Source organism: Gracilinanus agilis, chromosome 4, assembly GCF_016433145.1.
Source record: "Gracilinanus agilis isolate LMUSP501 chromosome 4, AgileGrace, whole genome shotgun sequence".
Classification (NCBI taxonomy): Eukaryota; Metazoa; Chordata; class Mammalia; order Didelphimorphia; family Didelphidae; genus Gracilinanus; species Gracilinanus agilis.
In genome coordinates this window covers 315,028,925-315,045,299 of record NC_058133.1, presented here as the reverse complement: position 1 = coordinate 315,045,299, position 16,375 = coordinate 315,028,925, and the positions used below count along the sequence as shown (strand labels likewise).

Here is a 16,375-nt window from a genome sequence, read left to right as displayed (position 1 = left end):
TTAAAATGTAAGCATTTTGAGGGCTGGAACCATTTTGCTTTTTGTGTATGTGTCTGCAATACTTAGTACAGTTCCTGGTACATGCAAAGCATTTACTAAATGGTGCTTAATTCATTCATCATTCATTTGTTACTTTGGTTAGTTATAGCTTTATCTAGCTATTAATGTACATACAGTCCAGAAAGATTAACAAGACATTATTTTTTGTTCTTAGAAGCACTCAATTTTTAGAATAATTTCCTTTTTTCAAACTCTTTTTGATACCTCTTTATGGTATATGATGTGGCCGTTTATCTTTCTTATTTAGGAAAACTCACATATGTAACTGTTGACATACTTTGGAAAATCAGAATATTGATTCTAGCATTTTTGTTAAATAGCTTGTTAAATTTTATTAAAAGTTTTTACTGATCTGTGTTGCTAATTTATAAATCTTTTTTAAAAGGTATTAAAAATGCAGATGAGTCTGAGTTAAAGATGATTGCAACGGATCCAGATGATACTCATGCATACAATGTAGCTGACTTTGACTCACTTTCAAGGATTGTAGATGACCTCACTATTAACCTGTGCAATAGTGTCAAAGGTCCAGGTATGCTACTACCTTATTTACCATTTTGTCAACTTTCAATATTCCTTTCTCTAGCTTAATTGTGCATAGTTTTGATTAAAATTTTCCTCAGTGCTATCTATCCTTCCTCACCTAATGAAGGATTTATTTCCTATTGAACATGAGTCCCCTTTCAGAATACTTGGCTATTGCCAATACATGACTATTTGCCATGTTGAGGAAATTAGAGTGAGAAAGTCCATTAATGAGAAATTCCATACCTTGTTATCCTCTCAAAGCAATGGTTGTGAATATGAACGTGGGAGGTTTGGATTAGGGCTCTCTCATGGCCTAATGATCATAATCAACCATGGATTATTTTTTGAAGTTGATTTTCTAGATTATTCTTCTACAGAAAGAAATACTAGAATTAAAAATCTAGATAAGTCTTAAGAGATGAATTGGCCCAGCTCCTTTCTCTTGTTTTCCCCTTTTTAAAAATAAGGAAACTGAGACTAAATGTTGGGCACCATTGGTGAAGTAACATTTGGGTGGAAGATGATATAAAGAAGTTGTCCTAATTGGATTGGCATAGGGATGATTTAAGAATTGTTTTGATAGAGATCAAAGATGCTTATTTCCCCTCTCTATTATAATGCCAGATAACCTGAGATTGGAGAAGAATCTGGGTCCAGTTTCCTCTTGTTCCTAAACCTTGAGATACTTTCTTATTTTTCCCCACCAGCCTAGGATGTAGCTAGCTACTGACAGTACTCAGAGTTTGTGATGATGTCATCACTTTTCATAGCTTTACAGGGTCACTTACTTCAAAGGGAAGATGGCTAAAGTTTCAGTCTATAATGATCACACATCAAAATATTCAGTGCTTGAAGAGGAGATTTAATAAAAACTTCCACAAGGGAAACTCATTCTGGGGCTGAGTGCTAATAAAAACAGACAAAATATTAATAGTTTAGGGGAAATGTAGGTGGCTCAGTGAATTATGAGCCAAGCCTAGAAACAGAAGATACTGAGTTCAAATGTGGCCTCAGATTCTTCCTAGCTGTGTGATCCTAGGCAAATCACTTATCCCCCATTACCTAGAATCGTTGTCTGCCTTAGAACCAATATACAGTATCGATTCTAAGACAGAAGGTAAGGGTTTTAAAAAAAAGATAGTTTCATCAATCATGAAATTTTCACTGTCCAGAAATAGATATTATTTTTTTGTTTTTAGAAGCACTCAATTTTTATCATGCTCTTTTTAGAATATCTGCCTTCTTTTTATCTCGTTTATTATCGTTATGGAATATAATAATATACCAAGATTATCGTTCTAATATTAGTTGTCATCTATTAGTTATAATATTGTCAAGCTATCAGTATAATTCTTAAGTCAGTGAAAAGTCATAGTTTAATCCTCAACCATAACACCAGTTTTATATGACCTAACCTCCTACTATATAGATAACAACTCAGTTTCTTTTGATATGGGCTTGACCTAGTCAGGCTTTGGCATATCAGTTTTCCAAAACATGTTCTTCTATTCATCTGCTAGAGTTTTGGAGCTGAGGACTCTGGCTGCTATTTTTCTCTTTCAGTCTTTCATTTTGGATATTCTCAGTATACTTTACCCTGATTCTTTTCTCTGGCTCAGGATATATTGCCTTCTACTACTCCTGCTCCCAAGATTTGAGTCTCTTATCTGGGTTAGAAAGTAAAGATGTGACATTCTAGTAATCACAAAAATCATAGACGTACATGAATAGCCAAATATCCTTCACTTCCTTCTCATTACCCTCACCCCTACAGCCAATAAAAAAAAAACTGTTCTCTGAAACTGGATACTGTCAGTAACTGTTTTAGCATATCAGAAATCTGTAACTTCACTTGACATTGATACTCTTTCAACTGCTTCAGAGTGCTACCCTTCTATAATTTAGTCAATTCTATAATTTATGTTTGTTTTATTTAGTCAATTCTATAATTTAGCCAATTAGAAATTTCTACCTGGAGGATTTCTATGGAAAAAAAAAATTTCTATGGCCAAAAAAATATGACCCTGTAGTCAACCTGGTGATAAGTCTCTAGGCTGCTCTTTGGACAATATAATGTATTTCATTGCCAGGACCAAACCTGTAGTCTTTCTAGCTTGGAAGAACCCAGCAGAGGTTGTACCTTGCTGGCCTAGCCTTTGGGAATACAGGGTTACATTTGTGTCCTGCTAGGGCACGAGAATAAGACTTTAGTGGCATCAATTAATAAAAGACTAAATATAATGATTATTATGTAGCTTGGAATAATTCATTTTTCAGTTATTATAGGCAATGTTAGGGATTATCCTTTGCGTGTTTATACTAGTCATGTGGCCATTTGAATGAGAGGCCAACAAGGAAACCAGTGGACATAATTCAGGTATTCTGGGTTTCAGCAATATATTTTGTGAATTTTTCTTCATTGAGTTTCTAACCAATCCTTTGCCGATTTTCTTTTGGGATTTGGCCAACAGATTGTACTTTTCTCTGGAGAAACAGGCCACCTGTGTAGCCAGCATTTGTAGGTTTACGAGTCTCACTATTAGTTCAGAAAGTTGTGGTTTTATTTCACTAGAGAGAACTTAGAAAAGATGAAAGCATTTTTATCTATTTTCCTTTCTGTTTTATCAACCATGTAATCATTGCACTCATGCCAGTTTCCCAGACCATAAAACTGCTTGATAATTTTGTAGACTTGATTATAACCCAAGTATAATAAAGGTTAGAGGACTAAAAATGGGAAAAATCATTTTATACATTTTTGACTTGTGAGGAACTCAAAGGAGAATGTTTGGGTTATACTTTGGATTTACTATATTAATTAATTAGTTTTCAAGCTTAACTTGGGGTATTTTTGTCATCCTCACCGTCTTATTAATGCCATTTAAAAAATGGAATTCATGTTACAAAAAGGACTGGTTCCAATTATTCTATACAAGTGACTGCTTGCTTCCATGTGGGTGACAATTACTCTCAATAGTATCACTTTAAAATATTAGCTATTATAAATCTACAGAAATATGTGCAAAAGATTTTAGTTATAAAAGTTCAAATCAAATTCAAAAACATTAAAAAAATTCCTGATTTCATCGAATAAAAGGAATGCTTTTGGAAAAAGGTATTACTAAATGAATCATTCTAGTTTATTTTCATAGTGAAGACTACTTAGTATATAAAGGGAGCAGCTTAGAATGCTAATATTAATAAAAGATTATATTTACATAATATTTAGGGTTGAAATGCTTAATATTTCACTGTCATATTTGATGTTTGTATCATATGGCATTATTATAGCTATTATGTGGGTGATGAAAATCAGTCCCAGAGAACTTAAGTGACCTAATTGTTTAGTTGTTTTCAGTTGGGTATGATTCTTTATGGCCTCTCGTGAGGTTTTCTTGGCAAGATAATGGAGTGGTTTGGTATTTCCTTCTCCAGCTCATTTTACAGATGAGGAAGCTGAGGCAAGCAGGATTAAATGACTTGCCTATGGCCACACAGCTAGTAAGTGTCTGAGGCCAAATTTGAACAGAGGTCTTCCTGATTCTAGCCAATCCTGGGCCACCTAGCTGCTCCATTAAGGGACTTACCTAAGGTTTTTCAATTAATAGGGCATAGCTAAAGAACTTGAACTTGGGCTTTCCGAATCTGAATGCTTTTATTATTTGGATACATTCCCAAATGGACATTTGAATTTTTCGTTTCAATTTCGTTTCCCTTTCATAGGTGACTTGGAAGCACCTTCTAATCTTGTGATATCTGAGGTAACCCACCGTTCCTTCAGAGTGAGCTGGACACCCCCATCAGACAGTGTGGACAGATACAAGGTGGAATATTATCCAGTTTCAGGAGGGAAACGCCAAGAAGTGAGTAAATAATGCCTCTTTCCCTCTCCTACTCTTCCCTTTTTTCATAAGTCCCCCAATAGAGGTTTTTGGTAGAATGTCAAATGAGGTGTCAGCATTCATAACAAGAGGTTGAGACCAAGTCAAGAGCAGTTCCATGGTCCTTCTGTTACTGCATATAGTGTGCCTGCCCTGCTTGAGTTTGTCTAATTATACTCTTGCTCTTGGTTGTCATTAAAGGTGAAAAAGATTTATTAGACTTCTATGGTCTTTAAAATCTGTGGGTTGGCAGTAGAATAACATTGCTACTTTTTCAATAGCTGGCATGTTTATTCTTGCCATTATTCTCTGCTTCCTTGCTGACCTAATGTTTTCTGAAACAACAAAAAACCTTCAAAATTTTAAAATAAATTCCAAGCCTATATAGCAGGGGTGATTAGGTGAACTCTTGCTAAATTTGATGAATCTCTCCTCTCCACTCCCCTTGCTATTTTTCCAGTCTGAAATTCTAGGAGAAAGGAAGCCCAAAGGAATCCCAAGGTTCTTTGCTTGCTTTTCTAGACCACACAGGAAGGAAATTCCTTAAACAAGAGTCTGTCTCTAATTCTCCCCTTCCTCCTCCCAGTCCATTTACTCAGTCACCAGTAATTGAGAGACAGATTCCAGTCCCTGAAGACCAATAATATATCTGGCTCCAAGGGAACACTGCCTCTCTTGACAAAGATTTATATCATCATCAAGTGGATTGTTCAGGGGATGGGGGAGACTCATCAAATTAAGCAGGGGTTGGTTCTTCCAATCATCCCATCTACATTTATTACAATTCCAAGCTTATCAATGGAATATGAACTCTTTGAGGGCAGGTATGATTTTATTTTTGTCTACATTATCACCAGCACCTGACATATTGCTTTTTTGCTTAGAAGGCACTTTAACAAACTCCTGTTGAAATGAATTTTGTTGCAACCAATCTATTGTAAGTGTAGCAGGAAGAAAATCTGGGAATGTACTATTTGACTTCTACCTCATTTTGCCCTTTCCTCCTAGTTTTATGTGAGCCGCCTGGAAACTAGTACAGTGCTCAAGGATCTAAAACCTGAAACAGAGTATGTTGTTAATGTGTACTCTGTAGTTGAAGACGAAAATAGTGAACCTTTGAAGGGCACTGAAACGACCTGTAAGTGAGATGTACTTGTATCTTTTTCTTGCACTTTGCTCATTGTACTTCATCTGCATGTGGTGGGTATCTGATCTCTTCTGATCTCCTTAAAATAATCTTTGTTCTTGTTTTTCCCTCCCCGCCCTTCTATTCCCCACTCCCCCAAACTTGGTGACTCCAAACTTCACCCAATAGCAAGATTTTATAATCTCTAATTTTATCACCATCTCTCTCACACCAGAGAGTTATTTCATCAGTCCCTGAAAACTTTTAGGTGAGGCTACACAGATTATATGGTAAAGATGACACAGAGCTGGGAGTAAAATCCAGATCTCATGACTTTCAGTTCATATTTCTTTTTGCATCATTATGCTGTTGATATACTATAACTGATGCAATTTCTCATACAGGTTCATACTTTTTTTTTAAGCCTTACCTTTGTTCCTAGAATTAATATTGTGTATTGGTTCTAAGGCAGAAGAACAGTAAGGACTAAGCAATGGAGGTGAAGTGACCTGCCCAGGATCACACAGCTGAGGATGTGTCTGAGGTCAGATTTGGACCCAGAACCTCCTGTCTCTAGGCCTGGTTCTCTGTCTACTGAACCACCTAGCTGCACCCCCCAGGTTCATGCTTAATACAGGTTCTAAGTAGTTGACAAAATATAGCTGAAGTAGATAAGAAATAGATGAATAAACAAAAGTTAAAATAGGAAAGTAAGTAAAACACAAAGAAAGTAAATTACTTGATAAATTATTTTATGTTTTGGTAGTGCCAGTCCCTGTTGTTTCCCTGAATATTTTTGATGTTGGACCAACTAATATGCGAGTGCAATGGCAGTCAATTGGTGGAGCTACTGGTTACTTCTTGTCCTATAAGGCAGTCAATGCTACAGTACCCACAACTCCCAAAGAGGTAGGAGCCATGGTTTCCTTGATAAATTCACAAAATGATTACAATTAAAAAAATTTAAATGTATTCATTTGTTTGTTTGTTACATTAAAATACCCAGTTAACTTCCTCCCTTCCTTGGGAGAAAAAGAACTGATAAATAGAAGTAAGAAAGATATATACTTTTTTCTTGTCAAAAAAATTATAATTTGAAACATCTTATCTTTTGAGTCTGTCCATAGTATGTTTTAAAATACTAGCATACATTGTGAAACGAGACATTAAATAAATAAACTCAATGACATCCATCAGGTAGTTATGAATGAAGGTGATATGAATTTCAGAGATAAATTAACCAGTTTTTGTTTGGGCACATTCTTTTTTTTTTTTTAATTTTGGTTACATTCTTCTTTTAACTTTGTGCTTAGACTCCAGATATACATTCTATTTCTATATCTATATGCATATTATATTTGTATCTGCATCCATTTTTATATCTATATCTGCCCCGACCTGTATGTGTATTTATATTTATGTCTGTATCAATACAGATGCGTGTTGGACCATCAGTGACAGATACACAGCTGGTTGACCTCATTCCCAATACTGAATACACTGTAACTGTCCAGGCAGCATTGTACGATCTCACCAGTGATCCAGCCACTGCCCGGGGAGTAACTTGTAGGTGTTAACTTTTTTTCCCCCCTTCTTAATAATCACTATTTAAAAATTTCAGCAGTGTCAAAAATTTCAGGCTTTGCTTGATGATTCTGTTATGACCTCCTTCTATCAAAGCAAATTGTCACCATCATTTTTCCTGCCTCACAGTTCCTTAATCTTGGTGTTATATTCAACTCCTCAATCTCTGTTGCCCCACTTAATCCATTAGTTGTTAAATATGAATGTTTTTTTAAAATCTCCATAACATCTGTTCTCTTTACTTACAAAGCTATCACCATAGTTCAGGCCCTCTTCACCTCTTGCCTAGATTATTGTAGCAGTCTCCTTTGTTGGTTGCCCTGCTTCAGTTCTCTCTTCTTTAGTCCATCTTTCATTTTACTGCCAGAGTAATTTTCCTTAGCCACAGAACTGGCCATGTGACCTCTTTCCTCAATAAAACGTCAGTGACTTCCTATTGCTTCTAGAATCAAATATAAACTCTTCTCTTTAGCATTTAACTTGTCTGTTAAGCAAAAGTGAACTTGAGACGAATGGGAAATTCTCTGTGTACACAGCCTCAACAAGGGGAAAACGAGCCTGAGGAGAAAGACTCATAAACAGGTTTGGGACATGCAGGAGAATGAGTAGGATTGGCTGATAAATCTCGACAGAGATGATCCTGGGATATGTATGGATAGAGATGTAGTCTATGGAAAGGTTAATAAGTGAGTGGTTCTAAGAAAGTCAGGGTTGTATACGCATGAAATGAAAACAAAGGAACAGTAGAGAAGAATGTCCTTGAAGACAAATGTGGCATGAACTATATCATAGAATTGGTTGGGGTTGAAGACTGCTAGAATGGAGGAAGCAGGCAGATACAGAACTGGGAGGTTCTGGAAAAATAAACACAGAGAAGTGTAGGGGGGAAGGGACAGAGAGGGAGAGACAGAAACTCTGGAAGAAGGACAAGGAGACAAAAAGTTAAACAAGGGAGGCAGAGATATTGGTAAATAAGAGGGGAAGGATATGTTTTGTGTTGCAGAGGATAAAATGTGCCTTTTTGGATAATGTTTTCTCTTAACTCCCTTGGCGTTCTCAAAGTATAGATTTGGTATACTTTGCCTGATATCCAAAGACTAATTTATGATTTGTTTTTTTTCCATGCTGGCTGCTAGTGGCTTTCCTTAGATGCTTACTGGGTGCTTAACATTTTGGCTCATTCTCACTCTACATTCTCTTAACAACCAGTAAAAAAACATCATTCTTAAGGGAGCAGGAGTGTTTTCATTTCTACTGGAATAGTTTTCAGTATCTGATAAAAGAATATGAACTCTGTAAAAAGAGGAGAGATGGTTAAATGTCAACAAAAAGTTTCCTATTTAAATAACATAGCCAAAGTGAATGGAGAAAAGCTAAAAATAAATGAAAAGTGGAGGCAGCAACAATTTCAATAATTTAGACAATACTTTAAAGTGACATAAGCAAGAGGATCCACAGGCGTTATAGTCTGGTAATTCTGTTTGATTTCAAAGCAAATTTTTTTTTCTAAATACTGTGATAATTCTGGGTTGTAGTTGTTTAGTCATTTTTAGATATGTCCAACTCTTTAGGATCCTCTTTTTTTTTTTTTTTTTTTTTTGCTTTTGTTTTTGGCAAAGATATTGGACCATTTGAAGCAAATAAGTTTAAGTGACTTGTCCAGGGTCAGATAGCTAGTAAGTAGCTGAAGCCAGTTTTGAACTCAGAAAAATGTGTCTTCCTGACTTTCAGCCTGGCATTCTATCCACTGGGCCACCTAGTTGCCCCTGAACCTTGGTACGCTTACTCTTATCCTTCCTATAAGTTTCAGAGAAGGAACTGATTTATCTTGGTAAATTCAGTCCTCTCAGATGGGAGAATTGTATGCCCATTTGACTCATAATCAGAGCTATTTGGCTATATCTATTTCTATATATCTATATCTATATCTGTGTGTATGTATATTCTTTTCAAGATTTCTTTAAAATATTTGATAAAAGAAAATTTAGCAATAATAACTGGCCTTTTTAGTGTTTTAAAGTGTGGAAAGCACTATACAAAGATCACTTCTTTTAACTCTCACACCAACCAAGTGAGATAGTCACCACAAGTGTCATTATCCCCATTTAATAGATAAGTAAACCGAGGTTTAGGCAAGTTAAGGGACTTCTCCAGAGTGAAAGATCTGATAAGCATCAGAGTTTTGACTCTAAATCCAGTTGTCTCATCACTGTCACTATTCACATTGTATCTCAGCATTCCAAACCTCCTACCCCCCATGATCATATCTGAACTTAATGCTTTTGTGTTTGTGCAGTACCCTTACCTCGTCCTAGAGGTTTGAAACTTACAGATGTTACCCATAGCAGCATGAATGTCATCTGGGATCCTGCTCCTGGCAAAGTACGAAAATATATTGTTAGCTATAAAACGGAAGAAGATGATGATGTAAAACAGGTAGGTTAGAAATTTATAAGGTTTTGGAAACTATTACTTTTTTTCTAGCAGTGATTAAACATTTCTGATAGATAATGTTGTTAAAGCAACTTTTGGATACTTGCCATGCATCATTAGTAACTCATGAATGCATATAAGGCACTATAAACACCCCATAAAAGAAAAAGAAAAAAATTCAGACTTCTTCTTTGTTAGGAAGGGAGGGTCAACAATTTTATGTGGATTATCCAGATTGTGGAAGCACTGTGCCCTTAACTGCCATGATGTGGAAGGGATTCCTATATATGCAAACATGATATTCACAAGAGATATAGGAGATATAGTATGGGAGATAGTTAGTAGAAATGCCTAATGTGGGGGAGATGGACTATATTGCCTGAGAAATCGCAAGAGGTCAGTCACTAGATCCCAGAGAAAGTGGTGGAGAATTAAGGTTTAAGCATTTAAAGTGTTGGTCTTATCTGGTATCGTAATTCCGACATTTTTATTGTTCTGGGACAATTAACAATAATAATATCATTAGAACCAAAATTCTTTAAATAAAATCTACTCCTGTTTCTGTTATAGGTGGAAGTAGATAGATCAAGGACAAAGACCTCTCTTGGTGATCTGATTTCACAAACTCTCTATACTGTCAATGTTGTAGCAGTGTATGATGAAGGGGAATCTCCTCCAGTGACTGCTCAAGAAACTACACGTAAGATGAGATTTTTCATTTCCCTTTAGACAATTGGGAAAGGAGCATATCAATAATTCACTTAAATACATGTATATGAAAACAGATTATATACATTGGACAATAATATAGGAGACACAAGTATTTCATATAGCAACTTCTACTTAGTTATTTGAAACTTGGTTTTTTAGACCTGGAAACTCCCATACAAAATGGTGAATATTGGTTGGATGATTTGTGTTTAATAATTAAATATTACTAATCCAGAGTTCAGTAATTATTAGTTTAGTACTTAGTAACTAAGGACAACTAGGTGGTGCAACAGATAGAGTTCTGTATCTCGAGTCAGGAAAATTCATTTTCTTGATTCAAATCTGGGCTCAAACACTTACTGGCTGTGTGACCCTGGCTGGGCAAGTCACTTAACCCTGTTCATCTCAGTTTCCTCATCTGTCAAATGAACTGGAGAAGGAAATGGCAAGCCACTCCAATATCTTCCCCTAAAAAACCCCAAATAGGGTCATGAACAGTCAGACATGACTGAAATGACTGACAAAACAATTTGTAATTAACTAATGTGATCTATGGCTCAGTTAATTAGAGCAGGACACCAGTAAAAAATAACATTGGTCATTGATTTGGTTCACATTGGTCTGGCTAGTTCTTTTTGTTCCATATTCATAGACTGTATATCTCATCTTAACCTGCCATCTTGTAACAGTGGTTTCATTGACACAGGGGAGTCCTGGACGAGGAAACTCCCTCTACCACTGCATGTTGGCATCTTTTTGAAATTTATAATCTTGAGAGTTGCCTAATAATTGCTCATATAGTTGACGTGGCTTACCCAAGACCACAAAATCAAATATATGAAGAGGTAAAACTTGAACTCAGCCTTTTCTAACTTTGAGGCTAGCTCTCTAGCTACTAGGCAAAATTGTCTCTTAATCTGAGGGCCTTGTTAAAAATATTTTGGTCTTTTTTTCCAACAGGTCCTGTGCCTGCACCAATTAATCTGAGACTTACTGAAGTCACACCAGATAGTTTCAGAGGAACATGGGATCATGGAGCTTCTGATGTATCTCTCTACAGAGTGACATGGTCACCTTATGGATCCATGGAAAAAATGGAGGTAGGACTGACTAGCATGTTTAGATCATATTTTGCCATGTCTGAAAGGTAACATAATAACTGTTTTAAAATTAACATTTTTCCAAACTATTGGATTGAAGCTTATTGCATGAGACAGATGAATATGGCCAAATATTTTCCAGAAATGGTCATTGTGTTTGCTAATTTTAAAATGATGGCTGAATTTTGTTTCTGGTTTTTCTTTTCTCCTAAGACTATCTTAAATGGTGATGAAAATACTTTGGTTTTTGAAAATCTGAACCCAAACACACTCTATGAAGTTTCAGTTACTGCTATTTATCCTGATGAATCAGAAAGTGATGACCTTACTAGTAGTGAGCGAACATGTAAGTTTAAGTTTCTCAAATGGGATTTGGTTTCATATTCTTCATAGTTGGAATTCAAGATACATAGGTAACATTTTCCAAATACTTGTTTTCTTTCTAGTGCCTGCAATACCTGTAACTACTCTAGGTAAGAATCAGAATGTCTATAACTTCCATTATTTTTAAAAATCAAAATGACAATAAGATCTTTATTTAGATCAATCATTCCTCATTTTAATATGGTTTGGCTTTGAATGGAAATTCTTCTAGGAAAGATTTTCTTTGGTGAATTTATTGGTAAATTACTTGGAACTCACTAAGATTACTTGGTATAGGAAACCAGGCCAAATTTAAATCTAGAGTAAAACCTCCCACTGATTTGTCTATCTTTCTCTTTTTCTCTCTGCATGCAGAGGGTGGGGTAAAAGTGTGCATGTTTTTTTTTTTTTGTGGGAAGAATGGATTGTGTTTTTGAAAAATCTACTTAATGTAGGTATCAATTACCTTCTTCTTAGCTCCAAAAAGTGGTCCACGAAACCTACAGGTTTATAATGCAACATCCAAAAGCTTGACTGTTAAGTGGGATCCTGCAAGTGGACGTGTACAGAAATACAGGATCACTTATCAGCCTTCCACGGGGGATGGCCCTGAACAAACGGTAATTAACTTGAGAAGGACTAACATTTGGGCTCTTCTATTTCCTTCCATATCCCATGGTTAGTAAGCCATTCTTTGCATTGAAAAATATAAGAATTAAAATCCTGGGCCAGATGTATGAACTATGCAGCTAGTTAATTGTCTTGCACTGGATATTTTCATGACAGATTATAGCTTCTTTACATGATATCAGCTAGAATTTAGGGGGCAAATGTCAATATATCCAAATTTCCCCTAGTAATCTATTTTAGAGGTATTACCTATGTTTTTATATTTCTGAATCTATTTTATCCTTTTTGAATCTGTTTTGTTAGTAAAATGAAGGAGTTAGCCCCAGTGGTTTTTGATACAACCCTGTTTTTTATGTTTTCGGTCTGTACTCTCCATAGATTATCAAGATCTACAAGTTTATTGATCTCTATGTGTAGTTCATTTTATTTATCCCAAGTTTTTTCTCTGACATTTCAAAAGTTGTGTTTTCATTATTGTATTCTGAAATATGGTGAACAAACCTATGATCACCTTATGAATCACATTTATATAGTATTTTAAGATTTATAATTTCATTCCTCTGAGTTAGATACGGTAGGTATTAGTTTTCTTATTTTATAGATGAAGAAATTGAGTTTCAGAGAGGTTAAATAACTTGACCCATGTCAAAATCCTGTAAATGAGAGACCCTGATTTTAACCCTGGTCTTCTGAGTCATGCAGTGTTCTTTCTACTTAACCACTTTTGTGATTTTGTAGATTGATCATATTCTCTCTCTTAAAAAAAGCAACAAAAACTGGAGAGTCTTTATTATATGGTCACAGACTTAGGAACCTTAGATATCATCCACTTTAGTACTTTCATTTTATAGATTAGAACCTTGAGTTCCAGGGAGAAATGAATGACTTAAGTTCATTCTTTTCCATGTCTGTGCAAGGACTGAAATTCAGATTTTTTTCAGTCCAAGTTGGGCACTTTAAGTTTGTCTTTGTTGTCTTCTCATCATTCTTATTACAATCCTACTTTCCTTCTTTTCTTGATGTTGTATTCATGTTGAGGCCGCATATTCTACAATTATATTGGAGTTTGCTCTCAGGTGTCATGATTGGATAGAATCTTGCAAACTAATTCTTGTCAAGGTGTCAGTTAATAATAATTTGCCTACTTAGGGATATTTGTGCTTTATTTCTTCAGTTACTTAATATCATGGATTCCTCTTAAAATTTTATTTTTCTATTACATTTTTTTTAAACCCTTGTACTTCGGTGTATTGTCTCATAGGTGGAAGATTGGTAAGGGTGGGCAATGGGGGTCAAGTGACTTGCCCAGGGTCACACAGCTGGGAAGTGGCTGAGGCTGGGTTTGAACCTAGGACCTCCTATCTCTAGGCCTGACTCTCACTCCACTGAGCTACCCAGCTGCCCCCTTTTCTATTACATTTTAAATTTTAAGCTGCCTTTCTCCTGCCTTCCTCAACTTGCAGGAATTTCAAACAGGTAGAATTTCTGCTATTGGCCCATAGGGGAGGTACTTTTGAAAGCACAACTTTTCTAGTACCTCTCAAATTATTACCGAATAGACAGAAATATGTCCTGCTCATAAAAGTATCCCTATACACTAATATGATATTTTTCAAGTCTTTGGGTAACTATGTATTTTTAAAATATGTATTTTATTTTTCCAATTGACATGCAACAATAATTTTCAGCATACATTTTCTGAAATTATAAGATCAAAATTCTATCCTTCCCTTTCTTTCCTTCTCTCTTCCAGAAACAGTAAGCGATTTGATCTGTGTTATACACGTATTATCATGCAAAACTTACTTCCATATTGGTCTTTGTCATAAGTGAATATTCATATAAAACTCAAGCCTCCAAATAAAAATGCAAATAAACATGAGTGAAAATTAATTTTCTTTGATCTGCATTCTGACTCCAACAGTTTTTTTCCTCTGGTGGTGGATAGAATTCCTTGTCATAAGTCCTTGAGAATTGTCTTAGATCACTGTATTGCTGAGAGTAGTTAAGTCTTTCACAGTTGATCATTGTATAATATTGCTATTACTGTGTACAATGTTCTCTTGGTTCTGCTCATCTCTCTGTGCATCAGTTCCTGTAAGTTTTTACAGCTTTTTCTAAAAACATCCTTTTTATCATTTCTTATAGCACATTAGTATGCCGTAACCACTATATACCAGAACTTAGCCATTCCCCAATCTGTGGACATCCCCTCAATTTCCAAATCTTTGTCACCACAAAAAGAGCAGCTATAAATATTTTTGTATAATCAGGTCTTTTCCTCTTTTTTGGATCTCTTTGGGATACAGACCTATTAGTGGTATTATTGGATCAAAGGGTATGCATAGTTTTATAGCCCTTTGGACATGGGAACTGTGTATTTGTAAATATGTCATGTAATTACAATGACAATTTTCTCTAATAATCTCAAAAATGCTATTGATTAAAACATGTGGCTAGTTTTAATTCCTTTCCTATTAAAGATGGTTATAATGTTTCACTGAGAGATGAATCTGAAATTTAGACTACTTCAGTGGATGAATACTAAGTTAAAAACATCTGGACTGGAAATAAGGAATCCAGATGTCCAAATGCTTACTCATTTTGGGCAGCCCTCCATTTTCATGAGATTTTAATTAGCATGGCATAAACATCTGAATTCAGTAGACTGTTAACAAAATGGACAAATTTTCTTTCAACAGCAAGATAACTAGATGGCCTTGAGCAATGAATAAAAAACTAACCTCCATAATTAGAGGAAATTGAAAGACTTCATACCACAAGACTGGTATCATGAAATTCACTGTGAACCTTTTCCTAGATGTGGCCTGGCAAGTGTTAGTCACTTAGTTTACTTGGTAAAGGCTGCCGGTATGGGTTTTTTTTTTTTTTGAAGCACTAAGGAATTTTAGCTCTTTTGCTGAATCATTTTGGTGTGGTTCTGAATCACATTAAAAAAGACAAAACATATGTAAGAATGAGTCCAGTATTCAATGGTGTGAAGTCTCTAAGATCTTGCCATTCACAGGAATCTTAAAATTTAGTGGAAGTTCAAATTATGAAAATATGTATTGAGGAACTTAAATTTCACATTGGAAACCTTGGGGAGGGAGAAATTAATGAGAAAAAATTGTTATTTGAAAATGAAAACAATTAAAATAGTAATTTGATGGCAGCTGAATTACAAGTGACTTTCTGGTAAGTCAGTTCTGAAATAAGTTTTGTTTTGCATTTGAGAATTTGAGACTCCTTTTTCAGATCATAGTTTCAAGGCTGGCTTTGAGATGTAGATTGTATATTTAAATTTGAGAGTAAAAATAATGTTTAAAATGACTCCCATTAGATTTGCTGCTAAAATATGGCAAAAATTCACACAATATACCTTTTTAGTAGTTATTTGAACCGATTAGTAAGAACAAAAAAGAATAAGACTCTAACTCTCTGCCCTTGTTTGATCCAAGACCACCATAGGAGGAAGGCAGAACAGCGTGGTTCTACAGAAACTGAAACCAGACACACCATACTCAATTACTGTTTCATCTCTATATTCTGATGGTGAAGGAGGAAGGATGACTGGCCGGGGCAAGACCAGTAAGTGAGCTTAACTTTCTTGTAGTTTCTTCTGATCTTTCTTTGTAGTCACATCTATATATCAAAGATAATACTTATCTGACTTGAACCCTTTTGCACTATGTGCTCAATGATGGATGACCTCTCCATTTAAAAATTTTAATACAAGCTTATACTTATTAAAAAGAAATATTACAGAAATGAATAAAAATTTCTTTCATTGATTGGTCTGATATGGACCTATGATTTTATTAGTGTGAGGAACTCCTGCTGTGGAAACTCTGCCCACCAATGCAAATAAGCAACACTTCCTTCACTTATAGTTTTAGAGAACTCAGGGAACTGGGATGGTGAATAGGTTGCCCAGGGTCATACCACTGTTGTGTATC

At 35.4% G+C, this 16,375-nt stretch overlaps 1 protein-coding gene across 1 annotated transcript in view; it reads left to right on the top strand.

The window, feature by feature from the left end:
• COL12A1 (collagen type XII alpha 1 chain) overlaps positions 1-16,375 on the top strand; it is a 140,770-nt gene that overhangs the window by 65,595 nt on the left and 58,800 nt on the right. Inside the window, exons 20-31 of the mRNA XM_044675365.1 lie at positions 446-592; positions 4,312-4,451; positions 5,478-5,607; positions 6,362-6,504; positions 7,032-7,161; positions 9,476-9,615; positions 10,183-10,312; positions 11,284-11,423; positions 11,637-11,769; positions 11,870-11,896; positions 12,264-12,406; positions 15,878-16,007. Of these exons, the coding sequence (XP_044531300.1) occupies positions 446-592; positions 4,312-4,451; positions 5,478-5,607; positions 6,362-6,504; positions 7,032-7,161; positions 9,476-9,615; positions 10,183-10,312; positions 11,284-11,423; positions 11,637-11,769; positions 11,870-11,896; positions 12,264-12,406; positions 15,878-16,007 (1,533 nt within the window). The remainder of the gene's footprint in view (positions 1-445; positions 593-4,311; positions 4,452-5,477; positions 5,608-6,361; positions 6,505-7,031; positions 7,162-9,475; positions 9,616-10,182; positions 10,313-11,283; positions 11,424-11,636; positions 11,770-11,869; positions 11,897-12,263; positions 12,407-15,877; positions 16,008-16,375) is intronic.